Source organism: Callospermophilus lateralis, chromosome 9, assembly GCF_048772815.1.
Source record: "Callospermophilus lateralis isolate mCalLat2 chromosome 9, mCalLat2.hap1, whole genome shotgun sequence".
Classification (NCBI taxonomy): domain Eukaryota; kingdom Metazoa; phylum Chordata; class Mammalia; order Rodentia; family Sciuridae; genus Callospermophilus; species Callospermophilus lateralis.
The window spans coordinates 66,326,013-66,353,802 of record NC_135313.1 but is presented as its reverse complement, the minus strand read 5'-3'; the positions used below and the strand labels follow the sequence as shown (position 1 = coordinate 66,353,802).

At 35.7% G+C, this 27,790-nt stretch overlaps 1 protein-coding gene across 2 annotated transcripts in view; it reads right to left on the bottom strand.

The window, feature by feature from the left end:
- Positions 1-26,822, bottom strand: part of Fign (fidgetin, microtubule severing factor) — a 119,346-nt gene extending 92,524 nt beyond the window's left edge. Inside the window, exons 1-2 of one of the 2 annotated variants that reach the window (XM_076865923.2) lie at positions 26,542-26,822; positions 25,596-25,765 (exon numbers count right to left, since the gene is read on the bottom strand). In XM_076865923.2, coding sequence (XP_076722038.2) covers positions 25,596-25,620 — 25 coding nt within the window. In that variant the 5' untranslated portion in view covers positions 25,621-25,765; positions 26,542-26,822. The remainder of the gene's footprint in view (positions 1-25,595; positions 25,766-26,541) is intronic. The other variant, XM_076865924.2, reaches the window with a different exon arrangement.
- Positions 26,823-27,790: the final 968 nt, after the last annotated feature.

Here is a 27,790-nt window from a genome sequence, read left to right as displayed (position 1 = left end):
TAAATACTGTAAGTTTCTGTGAGGCAAGATAACCAAAGTAAAGTTCTCAAAATGCTTTCCCTTGAAGAATCCGAGGTGAATCTAGCAATGGGTTGTCTTCAAATGTATGCTAGATTATAAATTTCTCATGGAATCTGATGCCAGACTGAGGATTGGATGGCTCCCCCAGAAAGCCACCATTCTATCTGCACCACACAGAGAAGTCCATCACCTTGCAGTAAGGAGCTGTGCAGTCAATATCCTAATCCAGACACTCCCCCAGCAACCAAGACACTTCTCTTTAGGAGAAAAAACCTTTCTAAAAAGTTAATATTCAGCAATAAAACAGGTCTCTGTACCATTTTTTTTTTTAATGTAATGCACTTTACAACTGGCTAATTTCATGCAATCATCTTTCACTTAATTAAACCTACACTCACATTACTGAATAAATAAATGATTTGTTTAAGCTTGAATAGAAAGTACAAAATAGTTCATTTGGAGAGAGCACAAAGGAATCATCAAGGACCTAGGGCCCAGGCCAGAGAATCATGCAAATCTTAGTTTCAGGATGCTGGAGAAAAGCCAAAGCCTTGGAAATTTCTACAGTATTTTTTCTTGAAGTATAATCCTACCTTACAAACTACAGCATTCCTCACCCAGCTGGTAGACCCAAGATGCAATCTGTTGTGTGATCAAGGATCTATCTGCACAGGACTTGGAAGACCTCAGACTGCATTACCCGAGAAGCCCCTTTTTGCCAGTATTTGCCTGATCCCTGAAAAGCAAAATAAATATATAAAACATATTTCCAGAATCAAACTTAGCTTTTCTTCTCGTATCTATGAGGAAAAAAATAGAATGGTGTTTTAAAATGGGCAGGTCAATCAATTTATTTTTCTCTCATGCTCTTGAAAGCTCTAGGAGAAAAAGAAATATACTAGCTAGACGTAAACTGTTATTTGTCTTTATTTTCTGATTTCTTTGCTAAGGTTTACATATGCCATATACAACAGCCCATAAGACAAATATTCTCTGAATAAGAAATTTCCAATTAAAACCAATAAACAGTCAACTGGGTATATCTGTGCCATGAAGCAAATGGCAGGTCTTTATAAAATCTCTCCTGAAGTTTTGTATCTTCCACACAAATATTAAAAATTATAAGCCAAAGTAGTGACCAATTAATGCTCCAATAGGATTATTAGTGTCCCAGCAAAGAATACATGATGCAGAAAGCAATCTTGTCAATGAGCCACCTTCCTTTTTTAGGGACAAGGGTAGTCATCCATAAAACTCTCCAAAACTATAAATTGAACCCAGAGGTCTATGATCCTTGCAAAGAAACACAAAGTAAGATTTAGCAAGGATACAAGCTAGCCTTTAGTGAAATTATAAAGATTAAGCAACTGCTTGTCTGTCCTTGGTTTATTTTGCTTTTTATTTTGGCAAGGCTAGATGACCTTCCTCCAAAGGAAATAAATCTAAAGAGCTGAAGATCATAGGCAATTAATGCACTGACCAACAAGAGAGTCCTCTCCAATTATGGTTTTAGATGTGCTAAATGCAGGTGGAAATGTGTTTGCAAAATCAAGGTGAAACAAAACGCAGGCAGACTGCTCTGCTGGAAGACAGGATGGACTTTTGCTCTATGCAAGATTTTTTGCTGCCCAACTGGGACATAATAATGTCAGCTAAATGAAAGGGTTTTATTTAGTGTCCATTTAAACAAAACCCACTGTTTAAATTATGACACAATAGGTATTTGGAAGTCTTCTTCATTACTTTAAAAGAAGGTAAACCATAATTCAGCAAGAGATGCAGGTGCTATTTCATCTTGTAATGGTTCCCACCCTCATTCAGGTAACAAGTTATATATTGGTAAAATAAAGACCTATAGCATTAACCAAAGAGACACAATTATAAGATAACACCAACTCCTCATTCACCTGTATGCAATGGCTTTTCTGGCTCCAAAGAACCATCCGTTTATAATCTTTCCATATAAACTCTTTAATGCTTCACGAAAACTAAAATCTGCATACATGCATTTGGATACACACACACACACACCATGAAGGAAAAAAGCATTCATCTTTAACCATAGATCTGTAGTAAAATCATATCACCATTTTACTCCAAAGGCATTGCCTGGATTAGAAGAAGCTTGCCGCTTCTCAAAGCAAGTCCTGTTACCATAACGAATGTACATTTTACCAGCCTTGGAATTCTAATCGTGTTTAATACAGTTTCATGTTGCATCAAAGTACAAAATCAATACCATTTGTCCAGCATACAGGAAAAATGGAATCTATAAATGGTCCTTATTGAGTAATTAAACACCTATTATTGTCATGGGTAGTGAAACAATGAATATGATAAGATAAATTTTTGCAAGAAAATACTGCAGTGATTAATACCTCCCTATGTATTAAATAAAAATGACTGCCTTTTGTGCAGTACTGCTGGCAGAAGAACGGGGACGCGAGAAGTAGTTGCCAGTGCCACAATAACAGGCTAACCTTGAACTGAACTCCTTTCCTCAAGAAATTAAATGCTGTAGCAGGACTTTAAATCCCCCCACTTAGAGCTCATTTGTGAGCCATGTAACCTGCAGTTCCTGAAGAGAACTCATTATCTTCAGAAGGAGAATCCCTTTATAATTTCTTTATGAATGTGTATATTGTTTCTATAAAAAAAGTATTTCACTGTCCAAAAAGGATAAGAATATTAACAGTGTAAGCAAGGTGAAGAGACTTGTACCAATCAGATACCAATTCTACTTCGAAGAATTCAAGCACAGAATAGAATCTGTTATGGAAAACTGAATGTAGGATTGAGAATGAGCTTAGAGAAAACGTATATTTAGAAAAAGATATTACTCTATTAGACTGATGCTAACGCTCTTGGTTGATTAGTTGCTAGAGTTCTGTAAGTCTTTCTGTCCCTGTTTATCTGTCTGTCTGGCATTACCAAGAAAGCTCTTATTCCACAGCCCCCACTCCCCTGTATGCATATAAACACACATACCTCCCACCCACCATTCACCACATGGTCTTCCATTGCTTTTCCTTTTTTTTTTTTTTTTTTTTGACTTAAGAATGATGCACCAGGAACAACTACAAAGTACAAAAGATGAATCTATGGATGTGACACTTGTAAAGGGTAACCCTATTTCACAAGTGAGATGGGACAAAAAAGAAAGAAAAAAGGCCACTGAAGCAATAACTGCTCACTGAATTACCATTAAATTGTAAGATTTACAATCGAACGTACAGTAAGTGCATATGTAATGGAGTTTGTCCTCTAGAAGAATATAAAGTGAATCTTTGCAGCATAGGATGTGTGTAGGTGATGTATGTTTCCTTTTAATTTATTTTTTAATTAAAAACAAAAAAGTTCAAAACACACAAAAAAGGATGTATGACAGAATCACCAGCAAAACCCTAAGGCTTACTTAAAAGCTTACCTAATTTTAAATGTACTTTATATTAATTCATTCCTCTAAACACAAACGTAAGGCACATAATCAAACACATACAGGAAAACAAGAAGTCATGTTATTCTCTTACAGCATTAATACTTGGACAGTTAAACTTTCTGAACTATTCATTAAGTAAAAAAATTGCTGATACCAAACACTTGGTTATACATTGCAAGATTTTTTTAAGATAAAAAAGAAAGAAGACAGTTTGTTAGTAGTATTCTGTAAGGCAGAAAAATTCTGCAAGGGAGAAAATTCAAGAATTTTATGCAATAAAATATCAATAACATTATACCTATGTTTATTTTTATTAACACAAACAATCTCCAGAAAGGAATTGGCTATTATGGAGAAAAAATGCTTAGAGTGCTCTAATTATTTCTTTAATAATCATTAAAAGCAAATTCTAATAATGATCTCTGTACTGCTTTCTAAAGTAAACATTGGTGAAATAATGCCGATTTCCACCTCATGACAGACAAACACTTAATAAAAATATATATATATATAACTGGTCAGAGATACATGCACATGGATAATGTTTTAGCAAAAGCTTTCTGAAAGAGGAAAAACTGATAGAAGGTTGCTTAGCAATATCTCTTAAAAGATTTATTTAGTTTCAGTAAATAAGTGTCTTCTTTAAGTAGTATTAGAGAAGTCACTGTCCTTGAATTAAGTAAAATGTAAAACTATTGCGCTGATTTTGCAAATCTATGCTTTGCTCTTCTCACCTCTCCCCCAAAGGATCTGAATTTTATTTTAAAGGATTAACAAGTAACACCCATGATCAGCAATGATATCCTTGTTCTTTTAAACCTTAGTGAATCAAGTTCAGTAAAGGTGAAGTAGTAGAATTATCAGTGCAAGTGGCCATGTCATCAGAGCCTTCGGAAAGGTGCTGCATAGAAATGCCTAAATAAACAGCGGCATAAAGGATATGGAATGTGATATATACACATAATTTCTGTCTATACATACACACACAGACACACACAGACACACACACACACACACACACAGACACACACACACGCACATGCACCCTGCCTCTGGTTATTAAAAATATAAAATAGATGCATCACTGTATATAAACCAAAAGGTATTTACAACTGTATATAAACCAAAAGGGATTTCTTATCCCCCCTCACATCAATTTTAACTTCAATTCTAGTTTAAATGGTGTTCCATTTTCCCCCCCATTGCTAAGACATTTGAAAGAGTATCCTCAACCTCAGTTTGTTAAAGCCCCTCTATGCTACAGTGAGCTGAAGAATTTTCAGCATCTGATGAAGACCAGTGGACCACCTGATACTTTTTCAGCAGGGTGATAAAATTAAAGGATGGCTTTGATTTGCTTGAAGGATTACTTCCCTTATTTAATTGTTTAAAGTGCACGGTATTAACACAAAGAAGGGGGAAAAAGAAAATTAAGAAGGTGACTGTAGAGTCTGAGCTAATTGCAAGCTGATTAGATTGTGCCATGCGAGAGAGCTCTCCCTCCGTTACATACCATCACAAGCTCTGGTCTCTTCCACCCTGCTGCTGCAGCAAACAAGCTGATTTGCTAACAAAGTGGTCAGCTCGGGCACTTGCACAGCGGCTCACAGGGTCCACAGAGGGCTGCTCTCCATGCAGAGAATCTCAAGCTCCATTTTCCAATCTGATTACACGGCTCCTTGTTCCAGCAGCCTTAAACCTTCATGGCAGTTTACCAACATTTTCATCACTTTTTTCTTTTACAAAGCAAAAGAACTGATAAGCTCTCAGGTACCCAGGATTTCATAGTCAATGGCTGGCCAGCAGCCAGCATTCCCTCACCACACAACTGTTTCGGGCCACACTGCATAAAGCAGACAGGATTTACCAGACAGCACAGGACTATTAGAATTTTGCCGTGTGTACAAGTAAGCAGCGTGTTTCTGTCCTTACAGATGTCGACTATTGTGTCTAATCACATCTAGGAGGTAGAGAGATCTAATAAGTGTCCTGCCTGCCCCCCACATGATCCCCCAAAATAGGCAATGCAAAGCAAACCAGTAAGCATATGCCCATGAATTCACTATTACACTAATGGATATGAGCAGGAAGTCTGCCTAGTAAATGGATAGAACTACAAAAAGTTCAAAGTCCTGGTCTGATTACCTCCATCACCATGAAAGCAATTCTGGTGACTTTCTATTAAAATTTAAAATAGTGGGGATAATACAAAATACTGATTAGTACATTCAAACTTTGGCAATTCTCTAGATATTTAAAAAGGCAAACCCAAAGATGTGGAAATGAGGCACAAAATTTATCATCTAAAGCAGCTTCTCAGAATTAATCTTACAACCATTTATCTGCAAAAATCACACCATCCAGGCTGCACAAGTTTCAATGTAACCTGTTCACACTCAAAAGTTGAAAATAATGACTGCTACAGCATTTCAAGTTGAACACTTATGGATAGATGGTCCTACATAATATTTTCTAAATTTCACTTTAACATGTAGCCTATCCATAGGCCTAAAATGCAAAATAAATGTGGACCTAAAGTATGAGTTTTACAGTGATGGAAGTGCTCAGTCACTGGGTGCTACCATTCATCCAAAAAACAATAAACAAATAAAAAATAATAACAGAGCCTCCTCTGGCCATGGCCAATAACTTTCTAACAAAGATAACAAAAAGGGAAATGCCTTTTAATGTCTGTGGTTATTACTGGTTCATTTCTGCATAATATTGATCTACAATAAAGGACTGGGGAGGGGAGGGGACGGAGAGGAGTCTGCAGTTATGGGAAAAATGTACAACTCGGCTCGCACAATGCCTCAGTGTTCCAGCTCACCAGTGCGCTGACCCTCTGCATCTCAGAGTCATTAGCTGGAATCCCAGCCCTGCCTCTAGGAGGGGGGATTTGAACTCACACACCAATGTGGGGAGATTCGGGATTTTAAGCAAGCCAGACAGAGGGGTCATTCCTCCTCGCTGATGAGGAGGACGCCGGTCCCCTGGGGAGGGGAAAACTGGATGACTGACTGTCGCAAGATGCAGGCAATGGATGTGCTGCTGACTCAGGAATGGACTCTGACAGCCACCCTGCTTCAGCCCAGCCGCTCTGAGTGGGAGCGGTTGTAGGGCAGCAACACTGACAGGACATGCAAAAGTTGAGAAGAATAGAAGAGATAGGAAAGAGGGAATAAATGAGCAGAAGAAACAACTAGTTCTTTCCAAGACATATGCACACCAGAAATAAACATTTTTCCTTCTTGCAAGTGAATGTTGCCCAACAGATAAAAGATGTGTTTGTGGTCATGCATATTTAGAACAACCACAGCATTTCTGAAAGGACTTAAAAAGAGGACATGCATTTTTAAAACTGATAGGCTAGGTTGGGTATATATCTATACTCATGATACCGCAAAAACCTATAAAGTCAAAGAAAGTCTGCACATACACCCATATATGTATTTGCATGTGGGTGGTATTCTGCATAAATGACTGTCAACTTAAAATGCCATTCTCTAATTTATATGCAAATTCTACCTCTGGTAAAATAAAAACATATTTTAAGCAGCTTATAGTGCCAACACATTATTCCCATGAATGATTCCTAGTAAACTATTTATGCCAACTGAGGGGATTTTTTTATGATTTATTGGATGGCGAATGAAACCACTTAAACTATAGTTGTCTGTATGAATCAGTAATTTTCATGTTTCTAATTAAAATGTAAACAGCGTAATGAAGACATCAAGTTTTTAGGCAAATGTCTCTTCCAGTGCCACTTGGGGTATGGTAATTACTGGAGCAGATCTATGGATGCTCCTGAATCCTCTACAAGTCCAGATTAAAAGCATTACTGCTAAACCTGGCTTTTTACACGAGGGAATTTTGTATTGCAACCCATTCCCAGTTGGCTTACAGATGCATGTTGACACTACCTTTAAAAAGTGGTCATTAAAAAAAAAATCACAATGGAAAATGACAAATGAAGTAATTTATATTTAAAATGCTCACTATATAAGATTTACTAGAAATCAAACACTAGAACTAGATCTGCTCAGTTTCGATTGCTGGCCACTAATTTCTTGGGGAGGAAAGGGAAAAAAAAAGAAAAGAAAAAGAAAAACAACAACCAAACATTATCTAACTTACATTTACAGAGCCAGGATCTGAGGCGAAGAGCAGGTAGAGATCTGACTCCAGATTCAAAGATTATGTTAATTTCCAAGACTTATTTTGTTAAATGAAATATGTTCAAAGTTTTAAAATTAGCACAATTTAAAAAGTAATATATATAATCCACGGGGGAAATGTGTCATTTTCCCTTACATTGAAGAAGGTAAAAGTGCCTTTGATATAAAACTGCAATCTGTTTTCATTTTGATTTCAGCATCTATTTTTTCTGCAATTCGTCAAAATTTATCCTAAAGCAAGTGACCTCTTACACATACTGAGAAAATGCATCACCTTTTCTGCTTACAACTGTTAATTGAACTGCTCTCTGAAGCTTATTTTCCCAAGTTATCCAGCACACTTATTTTACTTGTTTACCACCCAGCACTAGAATAGTTATTTTTAAAAAAAAGAATTACAATTCTGCCCCACCCCTCCCTTCATATACCCCTTAGAACTCCACACTTGGAGTTGAGGGGTTATATTATACTGAAATCTACAGTGGGAAAGTCTAAAACATATGGTAAAAGGATTCTCCTCTCCTACTCACCCCAGTCCAGGACTCAAAGTCCACAGACTGACTGGGAGGGCCAACATTCCTATTATTTTTACATAAATGCCAGACAAGCATGTTGCTGAAGCTGGCTGTAGAATTTAGAATGGATAAGAAATGTGAATGTGTGCAGGGGTGAGTGAGATAGAAATTTTTGCACTGTGATGTTTTAGTACTAAAGTAATGCAAACAAATATGTATGCAACCACCATCCTGGAGCCAGGGAGAGTGTTACATTTAAAGTGTTGTGTCTACACTTCCATCTGAAAACCTATAAGCTTCTTTTTTCCTGAGTTGGACACAGAGACATAGTATTTTGGGATGGGGGAGGGGTGGGGCATGGAGAGAGAGGATTTGAGAGAGGCATATTTGGGTGATGCTTATAATTTTTTCAACATCTCCGGGGGTTTTCAGAGGGAAAGAAAGCTGATTAAACAAGGCCAAGTGTTTTGTCGGCTTAAGGGTGATATCATAGTTGTGTTCAATATCAGAAGTGTTGCGAGTACGGGCATCATTTCTGTTCGATTTGTGCCAGAAAGGTAAACACCGGATTGCATTGTGGATTAAAACAATAAGAAATCCCTTTCCTCTCAGGCTTTCAAGGCCGTGTTAATCGGGTGTAATTTTTAATGAAGACTAGCTGCTTGGTACTCATTCAAGACATTTCATTAGAAGGTTATTCATTTAAAAATCAACGTTTCAACCATATCAAGCTGTAACCTTTCTTGAAATGTAAATGAATGGTTTAAATGAGAAGATTAATAAAAAAGGGATGTTCCAATTCCAAGCATGGCATGCTATGTATTTTTAAATTTGTCTATGCCAGATGCTGTCAGTCAGAACAAAAAACTGTCCAAGCAGACAATCTGTGCGTCTGAATGTTGATCATGTTGGAAAGTACAGGGGGGAGGAGGGGAGAGTGTGTCAAGGATTCATGGTCCTTCATCTTTGCAGTAGAGCAAACACGTCTCTCAGTATAGCGACAGACAGCTGCTTCCACTTTCTAATGTGCCCTAACTTAGATCACTGAAAGAATTGTCAGCACTCAGAGAAACACACAAAGATAACACAGCCAGCTGCCATGGAGGGGAAAAACAGCACAGCTCAGAAGAAATGGGATTTGTTCCATTTGCATGATGCTGCCTCCCCTGGGCCCCTTTCTTTCAAATCCAAAGCACAAAAGACAACACTTAACATATTTGCTTAAAGATGACAACCTCATGTTGATTTCATTTGGATGTAACAGTGTCAGGATTACAGATATAAGAATATATTATATCTGTAACAGAGACTGACAAATGTACCCATCAGTGGAACTGTCTGATTCATCTGCTTATACAGCCATTTTACCATCCCAAGGGTGCCATCTAAGTAGTAACTTTAGAAGACTGAAGGTCTAATTTTATTACACCACATTTCAACCTACTAAACAATATTATTTCTAAAATAGATCATTTTTATTGGAAGTCTCCCTGATGAAAAATCCAGTAGACACCAGAGAATTTATGAACTGTATGGGTCCTTTGAACTCAATATACTGCCCATTTTAAACAACTTTTCTTGCTGTATGGCAAAATCCTAGTATCAAAGAAGTGAAAGTTAAAGAGAGAATACATTCATTTTGAGTGTACATATACTGCTCTATTAAATATATATTATATATATATATATATATATATACACATATATACACATTATATATAGAGAGAGGCTGATTATATTTTATGCTGCTCACTATAAAATTAGGTATTACTTGGTCTATTTGAATAAATTCTTTCTAACTACTTACTTTTGTCTCTTCCATAATAACTCTTCCCTCAATACAGTATGCATACTTCAACAGCATCATGAGTAATCATTTCCTGTCAATATCTTTTCAACATTTAGTCAATCTGATTTCCAGTTAAGGTATTTTTTTTTTTTTTTTTTTAAGCAGAGGATAAGACAAGACAATGATTTAAAGCTACATTGGTTAGCTGCTAATCATTAAAACATGCTCAGCTAAGAAAACCATGATTCTGATCTGAAGCCTGCATAGTTTTATGAATCTTTATTCTACATGGTTTTATAGATTTTAACTTCAATTTTTAAGTAAATAGATTTAGAACGATGTAACTAAATTGATTTATTTATATCTACAGTACTCTTGATTTACTGTATTGGCATTTGTGGTGGGGGGGCATTGAAAATTCAGACACAGGAGAAGGTAGGGAGGAAATAATCAGGTTCTTAACACATGCACTGTGCGTATGAATACACAAATATCTGTACACAGCCCAACTAACTGACTTCCTATAATGAAATGCTGGCTCCCTGTGTTCCTACTTGTCCAAAGGAACGCTCTAGTGCTTGTTGCTATTTACTGGCAACAGTATAATTCACTCATTTGGTCTTGTTTTATAAAATAGAGTTAACTGCTATATGTGAAATTTCTGCACAGCAGATGGTTACCAATCATTGTTTTCCATTTGTTTAGTTTCTAGTAAAAAGAAGAAAAACTCTGGGGTAGTGATGCAAAGAAAACTAGCAGCCTACATGATAACCCAACCAGTGCCAGGAGATTCATTTAAAAAAAATGACTTTTATTGGAGAGTATATTAAGATTAAATATAATTTTGAGGATTGGGTAGAGGTTATGTCCATCCCCATACATAAAGGAAAAGGCCATTTGAATAATTTATTTTATTCCATAGTGTAAAATCCTCTAAAATTTAATCTCTTTATTTTTAAAGTGATCAAAGTTTCTAAAAGAAACTTATTATAACCATTAATGTTTGTCATTACCCACAATGAAATCACTTTCTGTACCTATAAGTAGCCCAGTTGTCCAACAGAAAATGGGAAATAGTAGCCATTTGTGGACAAGTGCACATGCACAGAAAATTAAGCTGTAAATATCTGGACTGTGTTATTACTGGAATCTGGAAACATCTGGGGCTAGAGAACAAGCCAAGCCCCATTTCCACAATGTCCAGGTAATTGCTTAAATGATTTATACTTTACTGTTTCTATTAAAAATGGCTTTAAAGAGAAACATTTGTAGGCTTGGTCCTGCTATAAAAACTGGTATCTGATTTCACTTGTACAAAATCTTGTGAAAGATGTTACATTTCTTCAAGGACACATACATGACTAAACTAAACCCTGGACAAAGACTGAGTACTAACAGAGGTGTGGTCATTCACCCAAAGAAAACAGTTATATTAGGAAAGTAAATTTTAAGTGGTTTATTTATGATTAGTTTTTATTCTAAACAAAAGTATTCAACAGAAAGCATTGTGTTCATGCACTTATGACAAATATATCCAATCCACTTTCAAGTGAATTGTAATTCCCATTTCAATTTCAGTTTAATTAATTTCACATAAATCTTGTTTACTAGTACTTTGACTGAATGTCAACCAAATCGAATCCTCAAGGGACAAATAGGTGTTACCTGCCAGACAGACTTGTGCCACTTAGATAATGATCTGGAGAGGGATTTAAATTGGTTCACTTAGATGATATCTGTATGGAACTACCAACTGGCCACTTCAGAATAAAGGTACTCTCAGTGTCATCACGTTTACACACACACACACACACACACACACACACAGTTGTATTCACCTGAAAAAAATTTTGATTTTAGATTTTAAGACAATATAACAAATATAAAGTTTATATTCTTCAAGAATTGTCTTTTCTACTCCTAACTAAAATTTCAAATACTAATAGCTGTCAACTACGCCTATGAGGGGTAAAAAAAAAAAAAAAAAAAAAAAAACTGTAACAAAATAAACCATTGACCACTGACTTTTAACCATATTTGATGATACCAATTTATATCACTACCCTCTCAGAGGCATCCTCCAATATTTCACTGTGAAAAACAAAAGGCATTTTAGGTACAAAGAAAATACTTCATGGATAATTTTATCCACTTCATTTAAAAACCTACAAGTTCCTGATTATAAATCAAGTACAATATTAAGTCTTTATCTTTTTAAATATTCCCTAGATTTAGTATGGTTGTTGGCAAGCAACCATTAGAAGAAGGTTTTAGCATTCCTGGTCTTGACTCTCAATCTGATGGATTTGAATTTGCATTTTAGCAATTTTAACTTACTAGTTTTTCATGGAATGGTTGCCAGAAAACCAGAGGAACTGATTTAACAAAGAAACTAAACACATGGGTCTTTGTTGTAGTCACACTGAAAAACTTCTTTTGCTACTTTAAACATATTGTTTTGTAGTCTTTATTATTCTACCTACAATGTACTCATCACTGTCTAAGCTCTTTGCTTGAAATGCAGTGTCTTGAATGTAATTAACTAAGCAAAAGGTGTCCCACTGTAACTCACTTAATGACATATTTTTGTCATAAGCCAGATTCAGCAGTCAGCACTACAGATGCTTTCTTCCACACAGACTATACAAGATCAACTTGCATTTCAACATGAAGTGGTAAGATAGCATCTAAAACTTTTCAGCTCTGAAGACCCCAAATTAGAAGGAGACTAGTGAGCTTTCAATAAAGGTTATGAGTTTATGGGTTTCCCTAGTAAAATGGTGTTTTTAAAAGAATGACAATAAAGTTTTTGTATATTTTTTTGGGGGTGGTTGTTTTGTTTTGTTTGGGGGTTCTTTGATGAAGATGTATGAACAAGTGCTTTTCTCTGGTGCATTTTCTTGCTTTAGAAACACAAATATGAAATAGAAACCTTATAAAATAGTGTTGACTAATTATAATTCCAGCTTTGTGTCAAATGGAGTTTCCCTTAGAAAATATTTATAACATTATTTGTTGTAACATTAAGTGACAGATTTGAGAAAGAAACTGATCCTTCTCCAAGCCCACAAACCCAACTGGTAAAGCAATTGAACCACAAGAAGACAGAGGTCATTGGGTGTAATCCCAGATAAATTGTTTACTGCCCAGTATTTAGTGCAAAATAAATTAATAGTGTCAGATGCTAAAGAGAACAAAAAAGTGCCAATTAAAATGTTAAGCAAAGACATTCACAAACTTCAGAGTCACAGAAAGTTATCAAATCAATTGTATATCAACTAGTTTGCATCTCACACCTTATCACCATAAGTACCATCAGGTTCCCACAAAATCTGCTTTTAGTACCTTTAAGGCACAAATTTACTCCCTATTTATCAGAGAAAAGGCAAAATAGAAAGAAATACCCAAGTTGCTACTAATATCCCATGCTCAATCAAAGGCTGAATAAGCAAATGTCAATCAACCCAATGTTAGCATGAAGTTGATCAGTAAGTCTCATTATTCTATACTCACAAATTGTTTTTTGAGAAGAAATACATGAGAAAAAATTAAATATGTTCAGAATAGTGATTTGATGCTATTTGTTACAGCCCATAATCAAAGTAGGTTCGAATTTTGTGTTTTGTGGGATTTAAAAACAACATCATAAAGTTGCTTTAACAAAATAACTTAAGTGCCCTCCTATGCAGAGATATAAAATTAGAACGACTATAGGCTTATTTTCAGGTATACAATTACAAAACTATTTTTCTGAGTTATAATGTGTCTTTAGTAATTACATAATAATATAGGGATTTCAATTTTTAAAATGAAATACACAATTTTAATAGCTTTGTTCTTTAAATATTTTCAGAGGCGTCTTTTGATTTTTTAAAGTAAATTTAACAAAGTGACAGTCTCCATAGCTTTTATCAATTCCATTTACCAAATATTCATTGAACACCTGTTATAGACTTTATACAATATACACAGGTTCAGGAGATCTAAAATAAGAATGATTTGATGTGTCCTTTCTCAAGGAATTTACAATTTCCTAAAAGAGAAACATGATTAACTATAAAAGAAAAATAATGATCACAAAAAGATATTTTTAAAATGTTCAGATAATATTAAGTAGATGTGAGAATTGACCCTGATCATTGTTACTCATGTAGGCTTTTACAGATGATCCAACTGTTGGCCTGGATACCAAAGTAGTGGTAGGATTTCACCAGATGAAGGGCATTCCAGGAGTAAAAAGACCAAGTAGAGAAAAGAGGGAAAGAGAAAATCACTTTGGTGGAGGTCCAATTTTCACCCTGATTTATATATAAATATGTATATACATATATAAATATATATAAATACTATCTATGTATATATAGATAGATAGATAGATAGATAGATAGATAGATAGATATAGATAGATAGATAGATAGATAGTATTTAAGGTCCATAATTCCAATGTATAAATTAATCTGATTATCAGTCTTTTATTTAAATCTCTCACTGAAGAAAAGTATCATCTAATTAATATTCATCAACTTTCCAGATATTAGAATTATTGACACTGTTGTTTGCAACCAATTAGTAAGCATAGTTGATAAATAGTTGCCATCCCCTTTGAAGGACTTAATGAAGTCCTTGATCTTCTTTCATTGTCTCCAGAACGATTTCTTGAGCTTCTTTAAGGGAAACAGAAACTTTTTTCGTCAGTCATAGGCCACTAGCAAGGTTCCAAGTTACTCAAATTCACTAGGCCATGACTAAGCAAGAGTTAGTTATATAGAACTGCAAGAAATTTTACTAGTCATTGAATCATCTCCTCTTTCAGAAAAAGAAAACTGTGGTTCAAAGAGGCTGAGTGACTTGCCAGGGTTAGAATACCATAGCCTTGGGGCTTCTGTTGACACTTTTCCTCCTATTTGTAACTTTCTGGGGTCCTCTTAGCTGTCCACTGTAGGAGGAATCTAGAGAAGCCGTTGAACTATCTCTAGTATATGTCATCAGGATGCTCAATTCAGACTGAATATCCCATTTTAATGACTTCAAACCAGAAAAAAAAAAAAATGCTTTTTAAACACAGAAAAGTTCTGGAGCTCATGAAACCTCATGGTTTAGAGAAGTGATTCTCAATCCTAACTTTACTTTAGAATCACCTGGAAAACAGAGAAGAAACAGGCCATTCCTCCAAACTCCATTTAAATGGTCTAGGGTAGGGCTAAAGGAAAAAAAAATTTACGTCATTTGTTTGGATTTTTTTTCTTTTTTCTTTTTTAAGGTAGAATTTTAAAAATCAACAGCAAATTTTGCTTGGATAAAATCAAATAATACCTGTATCTATTTCAATAATCTGAGCTCCTATATAGAAATAACTACATTTCTTTCCAAAAGAAGCCCTAAAATAGGTCCATCTCAGTCCTTAGTGGACTTTCTTCTATTGGTCTAAGCAAACTGAGGATATTGGGGGAAGAAAAAAAGATTCTCAGAATAATATGAATCATCTTTAAAGGCATATGTGTTTTTATACCTATTTAAATTATGGGGAGTAAAGCAGGAAATAAATAGTTCTTTCATGTAGATGATCATAAATCCCATTATTCAAAATGTGATTTAGAATCTGCCATTTTTTAAAAGGATATCATAATTTGTTCAGATTATAATACTGCATCCTATTTCATGTGTACTAGTCACTAATTCCTAATAAGTGATCAGTTTTGCACATAATTATTTTTAGGATTTGACTTGTAAAATTGCTAATATCATTTTTAGCAACAGCCCCGTGGAAAAAAGTCTTTAGCCTTGCCTCAACAACTTTCCCTAATTTTCTTTCCTTTTAACTGTTTCCCCCATTCATACAAGTTGCCTTTCATGAGAAAGGGCAGTTTGCCCAAGACAACAAATGCTACTTGCCTTTCCCCTCCTCCACTACACACTTTAACATCCTCTTAATTAATTCAAACTACCTTCTCGTGGTCTACATACCATATACTAGTGGCTCAAGGGAAATTTGATTATCCAGATGATCAAATAATAACCAGCCTTGCAGATAAGTACAAAAAAAAAAAAAAAAAGTCCCAGTCACTCAAAACAGTACACAGGTAGGTGGTAAGAATAGAATCCCAATCCAGTAGTGGGAGACTAACTGAGACAGCAGGGTTCTTGTTGAATACACAAATAGAAAAAAAAAAAAGAGGCAGAAAAGCTTTTTACCCCTACCCCTAAGCAAGTATTCCTGCAGAGTTGTCTATTAGAAAATACAGATAATATTTTTAAAAATATGTATTGAGGTACGCATATGCATTACAATTATACATCTGCAACACCTCCCAGATGACAGTTTACTGATGGGGCATTTTGGCAGGATAAATTTCAAGGAAATATTAGATTGTGGCAAAATTGCAGATTTTTACCCATAATTAAAAAAATAATTATAAACAAAGCTAAAGCATACATTGTACTGTGCTCCTTGGGTTTCCCTGTGACGTCTTTTTACTTTGATGCTAAATCTGAATAAAACGAGGGAGAAAGCACAAAACAAAACAAGCATTGTTATACTGAATATGTTCATTGAGGGATTTATTAAAGACAAAAATAATAAAGAACTTTCTATATTAGATTTTTTCCTAATACTTAAATTGTTTAAATATTATTGATAAACATTTTACACTTATTTTTTTAAAAAAACACAAAAGAGATTCAGCTTATGTATACAATTTTTTCTAAAGAGACACTAGCTCAGACTAGATGTACCTATGACTCTACTGTTTTAACATACATGATTAAATTTATACCAATAATGAGTTGGTTGTTATACCCAAAATATATTTTCCAAGTTAGGGAATAAATACTCTTTGTATTCATATTACACTTAGAATTCCACTCCCCCAAGAAAAAACAAAATTAGCAATGTCTATATAGGTGTATGAAATTTTAAAAGCTGGTGATATTCCCCTCATGTCAGACTAGGATTCAGTCATTTAGAATTCCATATCAGCATCCCCCCTCTAATGCTTCTTAATCTTTTGAGTAATGCAGACCTCTTCTTCAAAAGAGAACTATGCACTAATGCCACTGGCCAAGGATACTATGGTTGGGGTAGGGGGGATATGACCCACATATTTTGTATCTTGGGCCTAAAATTGGCTCCAGATTTGTGAGTCAAGGACAGAAAGTCAGTTTCAATACAGATGTGTTTTAAAAAGTAAAAAATGGCTATCATTCTTAACAAGTTACATATTGGGTATTATTCTGTAAAAATGAGTCATAAAATATCTTTATAAGTACTTAAAGTCATGAATATGTTTTACTCTTTTACCTCTGCTTGAATGTAATTTTTCATTTTCCAGGAACGGATACATTTTCTAACTAACCCTGTTAACCTAATTACTCATAAAGAAATACCAAAAGCGTCCCTGACATCAATACCTTCACAAAGAAATGTATCTATGCACATGCATAAGAACATATTCCATTTAGATAATCAAAACTGTAACTTTTATTTTTAAAATGTCCTTATATCCATGTAATTCCTAGCAGTGAAATTTATCAAAAGGATTTAAAGTTTGCAAACAGTAAGACTGCTCTATCAATACCCTCCTTTCTTCATCCATACACTTAAATTCAGAGTATTAACTATTAAACATAAAAGACTAATAGCACTCTGTTTATTTAATAGTATTTGTTTGATCTTAAAATGGGGATTATAATGAAAATGCCTTCAATATTATGGGAACCTTTTTATCCTACTCAGAATAATTATCTTGTAAGATTAAAATCAGTGAATTATACCTAATTAAGATTTACAATTTAGCATCATTGAGGTATATGATCTAAGAGAAAGTGTTTAGTCTTAGCTACAATTTGAAATAGAAAAAGAGAAGCAAATACAGGAGAAATAAAACAGCTATTTTTGCCATAACAATGGACCATATTGCCACATATTTACCCAGATTCCAGGCTTATTATTTTTCAAGTTGAACATTGAATATGAGAATATACTAGAGGATAGGAGTAAGGTAGGAAAAAAAAAATCCTCAATTGAAATTGTCCTAGAGAATTTGTAAACAGAACACAAAACATTTTAAAATTTGGAATGGGACTACCTATTAAAATATTTCTAAGTTCGCAGTGGCTTTAATGCAAAAAAAAAAAAAATTCTAAATTGTGGGGTGAATTTTTAATTAAATGGGAGTGTTACAATAGTTATTTTCCAACTTTGTTTCATTAAAGTGCAAATCAATTTAGAGAGCAGTGCCTTGTTATTACACAGGACAAAGAAAAGGTTTTTCTTCTGAGAAGGTGTCATATATAGTATTTCTTACCACAAAGTCTGACAAGGCATTCAAAATAAGTTCAATTTTTTTTATTCCTCAAAAATATCTTTAAAGCCCCCACCTCCACCCCAGTCTTGGAATACATAAAAGAATACTTTTCTCCAGCTCTTTGATATTTCCTTTCCTGGCAGAGTCATCTGATGTGAGAACTCTCTTTTGAAAATAAATGGTGCAACTTCAAGTGCACTCAGATCCAGACTTTCTGGACATTCCAGCATATCTCAGTTTGGATTTGAAAAAGCTGCTTGACTTCAAAATTCAGCTTTAGGTATCGCAATATAAATCTTGATCTGCTTGAGAGGTACCTTGGGAAACTACAGGGTGTTTTGTACCCCAAATTGCACAGATTATGCAAATCAAAGGGAAGTAGGATTCATACCTGGTCAACATAGCTCAGGGAGAAGGAGGTTATTACAATTAAGTTGAGAAACTGAGTTCACAACTTGAATACCATATGATGCAAAGTTTGTGTCACTGCATGAAAGAGTTACTTTTCATCTTTAACACAGCTGTCACCACATGTTTATATAGCTACAATGCCACTTTCTAATGTCAAAATATCAATACTGATACTATCATAACAAAGTAATTATTTTTGTGTTTGCCCCTCTTTCCTGTCACTCAATGAACTGTGCTTTTAGTTTTGTAAATGGTTAGAATTTTCTATATATTTAGATAATTTAAGATTCTATATTAAAAATAGTTATTTCACCTGTACTTCTATCCTTGGGAGGAGGTAGATGTGGTACCTGGCAAGAGAACCTCCCAGGCTCTTATTACAAATTCCACTGAAATAATTCTTCTATGATTACTCTTAGCTTGGGGAATAAGTACTTAAGTATCAACCTGTCTGCAAACAATTAAAAACAAAGTTCCTCTTAAGAATATTTACTTAAAAATTCATGGGATATATCAGAAATAGATGAGGCAAAGGGCAGCCTAGGATAAAAGCAAATAATTCAAGTACCAGCTCATGGAAAAAAAAGGGGGGAAGAGATACCCAAAGATCCATTATTTTCCATCAATTCTCTTACACAACTCCCATTAGTATCTCTTTAAGTGAAGACACCTGGAATAACTGTGAAATGAATAGTCAGTCTTCAGGTAGGAAGCCCAGTGCCTTCCCCAGAGATGGCCCAAGAGAAAAGTTGGCAGGTGGTGAATACAGGTCTGGCTCCATTCAGGTACACAGGCTCCACTCACAGAAGGACCCTTCATCTGGTTGAATGCTCTGCCGTAGCTGTCTTGAAATTTTTAATAACTTTTGAACAAGGTACCTCACATTTTAATTTTGCATTAGGTCCCAAAAATTATGTAGCTGGTTCTAGTTGAGGGTGACAGTATTGATTGATGGGAAGAAAAACAAGTCAAAGTAATCACAAAAAAAAAAAAAAAAAAGTATATTACATTATATAGAAACTCATGACTTCACACTGCATTATTTTTTAAATTTTATTTTGGATGTTATCATTTCCATGAATAACATTTTCTCACAAACCAATGCATGAAAGTAGAGGTCACTCATTATCAGATGCATTTACATGCATGTGTGTGACATATAATTGTCAGTTATTTAAAAAGCAACCAATTAACATAAGGAAAACAGTTGAGTGGGGAAAAACAAAGATAGGTGGAGTAAAGTGTAGTTTCTGTTCTCCCAGTAATATATCCACAAGTAGAACAGAAAAATATAAATTATCAGCAGAAATCAAAATTCATTAGAAAGAAGTAAAGTATTTTCAACATTAACATTCTAAGGAGAGGAAAATATTTTGTAGGTATTTTAAATTTTGTGTTAGGGAAATTGACCAAATTATGTTAATATTGTAAATATGTAACAAAAATCTCACTTCTGTGTACAACTGTATTATGCATCAACAACAACAAAAAATCTTGAAAAAGTAGATTTTGTATTCTGTGGCAAAAAATAAAAAAAAACTTTATTTTAAATTATGTATTAGTAAATCATATACCACTAATGACTTTTAATAAAAGCTATTCATTTGATGAAAATGAGAACAAAATTCTAACAAGAAGCAAATTTTCCAATCTTCCTAAAAAAAAGCTTTCCCAACACAAAAATACAAATACCTAAGCTGAGTTATGGGGTAAAAAAAAGTTTAACCTTGGGCCTTCATATAATAAATCATGCATTCTACTTTCAAGATGTATCAGTTTAAAAAGTGATTGAAAGAAGTGATACTACAAATGGTTTGTGAAAGTCACAGTAGCTAAAATATGAGCAAACATATCCATTTATACATATATTTATCATAAATACATCTGAATTGAAATTCTCCTCTAGATTTCCTGCTTCTGATTTACCCTGAAACAACAGCCCACCATATGCAATGTTAAACGAAGTGTCAATATTCAAATAACAAGACAACAAGCAGATTTGTTGCATAAAATATGTAAATACCATTAACAGACAGTGCCATATGATATCTTGTGTTTTCATGGTTACTGATCACCTATCCTTTTTGCCTCCTCAGCCTCAGCAAAGACTGGTCTTGTCAACAGGTGCTGCAAGAGGATGTGCTGTCCTAAGGCAGAGCTAAACAGGCACCTGTGGTGTTGGAGTAAGGAAACAGTACACCCACCTGCTTTTGAGTTGTTTCAAACTTACCAATACAACATATTTTAACCAAATTTTTGCCCATTCCTTATTTCTCTTACCTGCTTTTTTTAAGTAAGCATCTCTCAAATATAATTGCCTTTTAAATGATAGCACCAAAAAAATAAAAAGAATCAGTAATCAATAACCATATCAAAGCAGCTATGCTTGAGTTTTCTACCAATAATTAAATGGAAAAGTTAATAATAAAAAAAGATCAGAAAAAAGAAAAAGTAACAAGATAAAACCAGGAACAATATTGGGTGCTAAACTGAACATTTGTTTGCAGTCTTAAAAAAAAAAAAAAAAAAATTCCATTAAAAAAGAAAATAAAACAAACAAAAAGGACAACTTAGGTATCATCGTTCTGTGTGTATAGGTTAATATTATTTGAACTTGCTTTCAAGTGGTTCCAAAAAATAATTTCCAAGTTCAATTGATTAGTAAAACATTAGCTTTTGTTTTTCTCAAAAGAAAGAGAAAATTATATTAAGTTTTTTAAATTGAGGGAGGAAATTGCATCATTTTCTGTATGATTTACTTATTCTAATTTATCAAGGATTCAAAGAAAAGCAGATATGCTGATTAATCAAGTCTTGCCCATCAGTAATGTAGTCAATATTTCCGCAAATGTCTGCAGAACAATTTCCCCCAATCAAAAATTTATAAATCAATTTCAATTCCTGGTAATTAAATTTACTAGCTTGACAACAATAAATGTGGTACTTTATAAAAGTAGCATATGAAATTTGTACTCAAGAATATATTGATCAAAGGTAAAACAGCAAACATTTCTATTAAACCAAGGTTCTTAGAAGAAATTAGAAAGTTTGAAACATAAATGCCTACAATTGTTTCAAATGCAGTAATAATTTTGCTGATTTGGTCCATTAAAACTGATTACATAATTAGGTAAACATTCTAGGCTTCTAAACACTCACACAGACAAAAAGGGAAGCCTTGGCACAGCCGGTCTACACCTGAGATGAGAATTCTGAAAAATATTGTAGAGACTCAAACTTTTTGGATCTGGCTCTATGCAAAACTTAAGCAAGGAATTAAATTCTAAAAAGTGGCAAAATGAAGCTTAGGGAGAAAAAGAAAATTCACCTCTAATAAATTATTCATTTATCTTTTCAGCTGGCTTATATTTTAAACTATTTTAGAAATGGCAAGTAATAATACAGCTTGTCTCTATGGATTCTTGAAAATACTACTTCTTTTCTCCCCTTTGGTCATACTCTTGTATTATCTAAAAGTAATTAATGAAATTTCTGCTGTCTTGTATCAGAAGTACCTGCCTACAAAATGATTTCCAAAGTTCTTAACATGAATGAAAACAACCAAAAAGATTTTCTATCTATGGGAAAAAAAAATAGCACTGGAAACTCAGATGCAGGAATCTTAAATATAATTAAAGAAAAAATTCCTGTTTACACTTAGAAGATATCACATATAGTTTTAAGAATCTTACAGATTTGATACAGTCAGGAGAAAAAAATTTTTTTCAAAAAAAAAAGAGATTTCTTGAAATAATTGCAAGGAGACACTATAAACTATCTTTTCAGGAGAAAAGCAAAGCAAGTCAACTCACATGCACAGCTTCCAAACAGAAGTCTTACCCTCTTCCAGGAAAACAACAATGAGATTTTATTACCCTGCTATGATTCTTTCATTTCAGACATGATTAATTAACAAGTATTACACTTCTCAAAACTCCCACCACACTCTCCTCTTCTTATTTAATACTCCTACATGAAAAAACAAGTAGCCACCAGCAGTATAAGACAAGTATCCAAAAACTATTTCAAAGAAGAAATACTTCTTTCATATCTTTGCCTCCAAAAATAAGCAGGCTGCTCTTAACTGCTTTCACAATTTTTTTTTTAAACTTGGTCATTTCCTTAACAATACCTTTTGAATTCTAAATAATAGATGTAACGTATTCAGTATTTAAGAATATATGACATGTTTAATCTGATACCTCTATTTTCAGGCTGAAATTCCAAAGAATTTGTAGTCCATGTAGCTTATACTGATAAGTATCCACATGCACAATTAATAAACAATAGAAGTGCTGTATACAATCATATTTGGGAACACAGTTTCCATAGGGAAAATGTTTCTTTTCCAAATAAAAGCAAATTTGTCACAAACAAAATGAAGTAAGTAAACAGAAATAAAGAAATAGAAGAGGGAGTGAAGAGAGAACTCTAAAATTTAAATGAATGAAAAACTCTGACACTCTTCATAGTCTTCCAAACATTTTTTCAAAATAATTTTCCTTTCGAACAATCTATTTCCAAAATGTCTATATGAACCAAAAAAGCTGAATGTATTACAAATGTATATTTTAACTATCATCAAGTTTATGAAGCCTGGGATTTCCCCTTCAGCCTTTCAACTGTGATGGCTTGAAAACTTCACACACAGTACAATACTAATAAATAGATCTTGTTGGTTCCAGGAAACATTTTTTAAAAAGAAATCTATACTGGTCAAAATATCTTTGCTTTTTTTTTTTTTTCTGTTGTATTAAATTTAGGATCAAAAACATCAAAGCAGCTTCCACCTCGGACCTAACTTTTAGAGGATCAATGTGACAAGGCAGTCCCTGATAGATGTTTCTCTTGATAAACGACTTGTTCAAAAGAGACATTGTAGCTTTCATTTCCTGACCACAACACACTTTTAATTTGCAACAGCAGAGCTGCCAGAATGTGAGTGCTTGCCCACTTTCTAGCCTTTTAGGTTTGTAGCTGTTTCCTTTAGGCCACACATTGGAGACAAACAAAATCTAAAAATAATCCGAGTAATAGAATTAGAAAATAGGAGTCACAAATACCACTTTCTACATATACACAAGTGTCTCCTGTGTATCTCTCTCTCTCTCTCTCTCTCTCTCTCTCTCTCTCTCTCTGTGTGTGTATACATATACTTACCCCCCCCCAAAAAAAATTCTAGTGTGTGATAACAAGACTCCTCTTTATGAACATCATTTGCACATCAGACATTTAAACACACAGAGAAATAAATTATGTGACTATTATTTAATAGTAAGTAGAAGACTTGGGGGGAGCAATTTGCACATTTACATCTGCAGTTAAATGTCATGAATTATATGATTGCTATGCCAGCATGTTTTTTATATATTATTACAATGATTATTATTACTACTACCCAGAAATCACATTTAAGTATCAATACGGTGAACAGTCAAACCATCCAATTTCTGCTCTCAGCACATTGTCCGAGCTCCGATTTAAAATTTATAAATGTAATATCCTCCTCATCACAGGCAGCAGCCCAATCTGCTCTGAATATATATTACAGCTTTAACATCACAGAGGGAAATCGCCCATCTGGCAATCCCATTCGCTCCAACAGCTCCGGGGGAAAAAAACCTGTGCTCTCTCCTCCTTAAAACATTTCTTAGGGCAAATTATGTGCATCTAAAATAAACAGTCTTCTTATTGATCGCTTCAAAGTCAACAAGTTCCAAATGCAAAATTCAATCAAATCCTTTCTATCATGTAGAGCGGTGTGTGTTTAGCTCTATAGTCACCAGGGTCCAACTAGAAGTGCATGTCGCGCAACGGGTCTTGAAGTCCCTTTCCTCGTATTCACATTTGTGTTATGAGAGAGCAGTGACCACGGCCACACTACAGATGCCTGGCAGCTTTGCCCCCCTGTTATTTCTTTCTTTCACATTCTCTCCTTCTTTCTCTCTTTGCGGGAGAAATTCATGGTGTTGGGATAAATGTAACAGACAGCAACAACAACAAAAAAGAAAAACAGTTTAAAGTGGACATATCCTTTGATTATGCAAAACACTTTAACATCTTTTTGTTGTTGTTGTTCCCTCTTAGTCTTAATTGAATATCACACAGTGTACACACAGCTCGGCCACAAGAGCCATTGAAAACCCCTCTCACTCCATTTAACTGACTTTTTTTTTTCCCCAAAGAAAGAGGAAAGAGCAATTTCAAATGAAGTCAATTTCAGTGCCTGATTATTTAATTCTGTCACAGGTTAAAAGTAAAAAGCGCTGACAGGCAGACAAGTAAATGGCAAGGAAAAAAATTACCACTGTTCCTTGGAATAAGGACTTTGAGCAGTGAAAATATATAGTCTGTTTTTATGTAAAAGATATACCTTCATTCACTCACCCCAAAAAAACTACACAGAGGAACCGATCACTCCACAAAGTGCAATCATCAAGAGAGCAGATAGCCAAATTGCAATGATAGGTTGAGAAAGAAAAAGAGAATTTCACCCAGTTCTGTGTGTGTACATATATATACTTTCATTAGTTAGCAATCTTTCTCCACACTCCCGCCCTCTCCCCTCTGCCACCCACCTCCTCAAAGGAAGAAAAAAAAAAAAAAACCACACTGAGTTTAACTAATTTACATACTATTTGACTTCAGCCGTTATGCAGTGCATTACTAGTAACATGCAACTTCAGGATTACAGCTAAACCCAATAAAAGTAGACTCAAGTAATATGTTAATCAAAACTAAAATACATAAACAAGTGATAACAAACGCAAAAAAAGCATGGTGACAGATTAAAATAAACATATACATTTTTTAAATAAAAAAGAACTAGGTATCATGAACATCTGCTTCTCAAGCAGTCTTCAATGGTTTTATCATGCTATTTAATTTGTCTTTCCTATTTAGATGCAAAGGAAGTAAATTCCAAAACTGACATACCATAAACACTGGTGCTACTGATCATTTCTTGCTGGCAGCACAAAAAGCTGAATTGGATTTCTCACAAGCAGGAATTCCAAAGGTTGCTTTTCATTAAAGCCACTTTTCCTCTCAGCTATCAAATGTCACTGCCTTGAAACGTGGGCCCTTTCGTCAGGTATTCATTTAACCTACATGCATATAATTAAGGGGGAAAGCAACATCAACAAAAAGGGGATCTCAGATCACAGGAGAAGAAAGAAAGGGAAAAAAAGCACATGACCAGGAATGCAAGTCCATGTCAATTTCACTCACTCCCATTGAAACTAACAAGAGCTCCGGGGAGGACGGTAATAGGATCAGTGGATTGTATATACCATTAAATTATACATCTTTCTCTCCCATTCCTTGCCAACAATACGCCCACCACGCTGTACCCCCTCCAAATGATGTGCTTACATTTTTTTTGCAACCGATCTTGTGACATTTTTCTGGTTCCCCCAGCCACGAGATTGTAATTTAACCTCAACTTTTCGTGTGTGTGCAAGATTCTTATTTACACTTCTTATTTACTTAGAAGTTAGTTCCCGAAGAAAGTCTAGCCCCACCCTATGGCTCCGCTTTCTTTTTATTTTATTTTTGAAGTAAAAAAAGATAGTAATAAGTAAGCCCAATATAGCGAAAAACGAGATTCTTTCAATCGCGAACTCTTAATCCCATACTATTGTTACAATGATTAAGCAGCTAAAATATGCATTATAATGTTTCAGGGCTACTTTGTACAGAGAAATTAGACAGCAGGTTGGCGTACCGAATAGAAACGAATGCAAATTAAATTTAATGTTTACGGCACAACTCGGAGATCTCTTTTTATTACAGGTCTTGGATCTATTTATATTCTTTAAAAATAAAACAAAAACAAAAACAAATTTAAACAGATGGTAGAAAACTACGAAGCTCCTCTTACCTGAACGCGCGGAGCGAGAACCCGATAGGTTAGCGTAGCATCGATCCGATGTGTTTGCTGATGAATGGAGGCTAGGGTTAAGTGAAGGTGCCTATGATTTGAAATCATTCCAAGTTTTTGAAGGGAAGACGGACTGCAGCCTCTGCCATGTTGGAATTTCAAACCCAAAACAGCTGCTTGGAAGGAGCCAGCATGCCAGAGGCTGAGCGCAGGCGCAGAGCGCCGCCGAGCCAAATTCAAATCACTTTCACACTAAGAGCCAAAGATCAGTTTTCAAAGGAGAGAGGGAGAAAGAGACCGAGGCTGCCGTGAGGGAGAGAAGACGGGAGGCAGTGGCGAGAGGCGGGCAGTGGAGAGAGACGGGCAGCGGGAGGACCGGGAGGGAGAGGGAGAGGCGCACGGAGCCCGCGGAGCTGGAGGGGGAGAAAGGGAGGCGGGAGGCGAGCTGGCGAGCGAGCTAGAGACGCGCCAGAGATTCATGGGCAGGGAGGGCTCTATGGCCGCGCCGCGCTGGCCGGCCGGCCGCTCGGGTCATGTTACACGGCCGGGGCCGAGGCGGCCGCCCAGCCTCGCCGACGCGCTCACGCTGCCCGGAGGGGGCCCCGAGGTCATGATTACGCGCGCTGGGACTCGGAGCTCTCCCTGCCCGCACTCTCGGGAAGCCCAGCCTGAGGACAGGGGAGCGACGCCTTAGTGGGAAGGGGCCTTTCTCTCCCACGCGTGACCGGCCAGTCCTTGCGCTCACGAGCCAGCCTCGGAGGGCCCGGGACACGGCTGCGCTACTCCCAGCCCTACGGGGCCCCTCCCTGCCAGCTCTGGCCCTCTGGACAGCTGCGGCCTGTCCACCCTTCCCCAGCCTCCCCTGGACTCCACGAACAGGACAAGGTCTGGCCCTGAGAGCCAGGACCTCTCCCTCACCTTCCCCTGGGCCCCCAGGACCAGCTAGAAAATGACTTTATCTGCCAAGAAGAGGCAACTTCTGGAGGAAAATCTGCATTAAGCCTGTTCTCCTCCCCCCTCCTCCCTGTGAATAAATAAAATCATAAGTGTCTAGGTGTGCGGTCCCCTCTCAAGCTCCCTGGATCCCCTCCCTACCTCCCCCAGGCGGCTCTGGCAGGGGAAAGCAGCGCCCCGGGGACCCCAGTGCCGGTTTGCTGGTGCGCAGGCATAGACGTTGGGCTTCTGCTTTCCCAACCCCCCTCTAGGAGCAATCTGGGGACCCAGGAGTGGGAAGCGAGTAGGGGCTTTG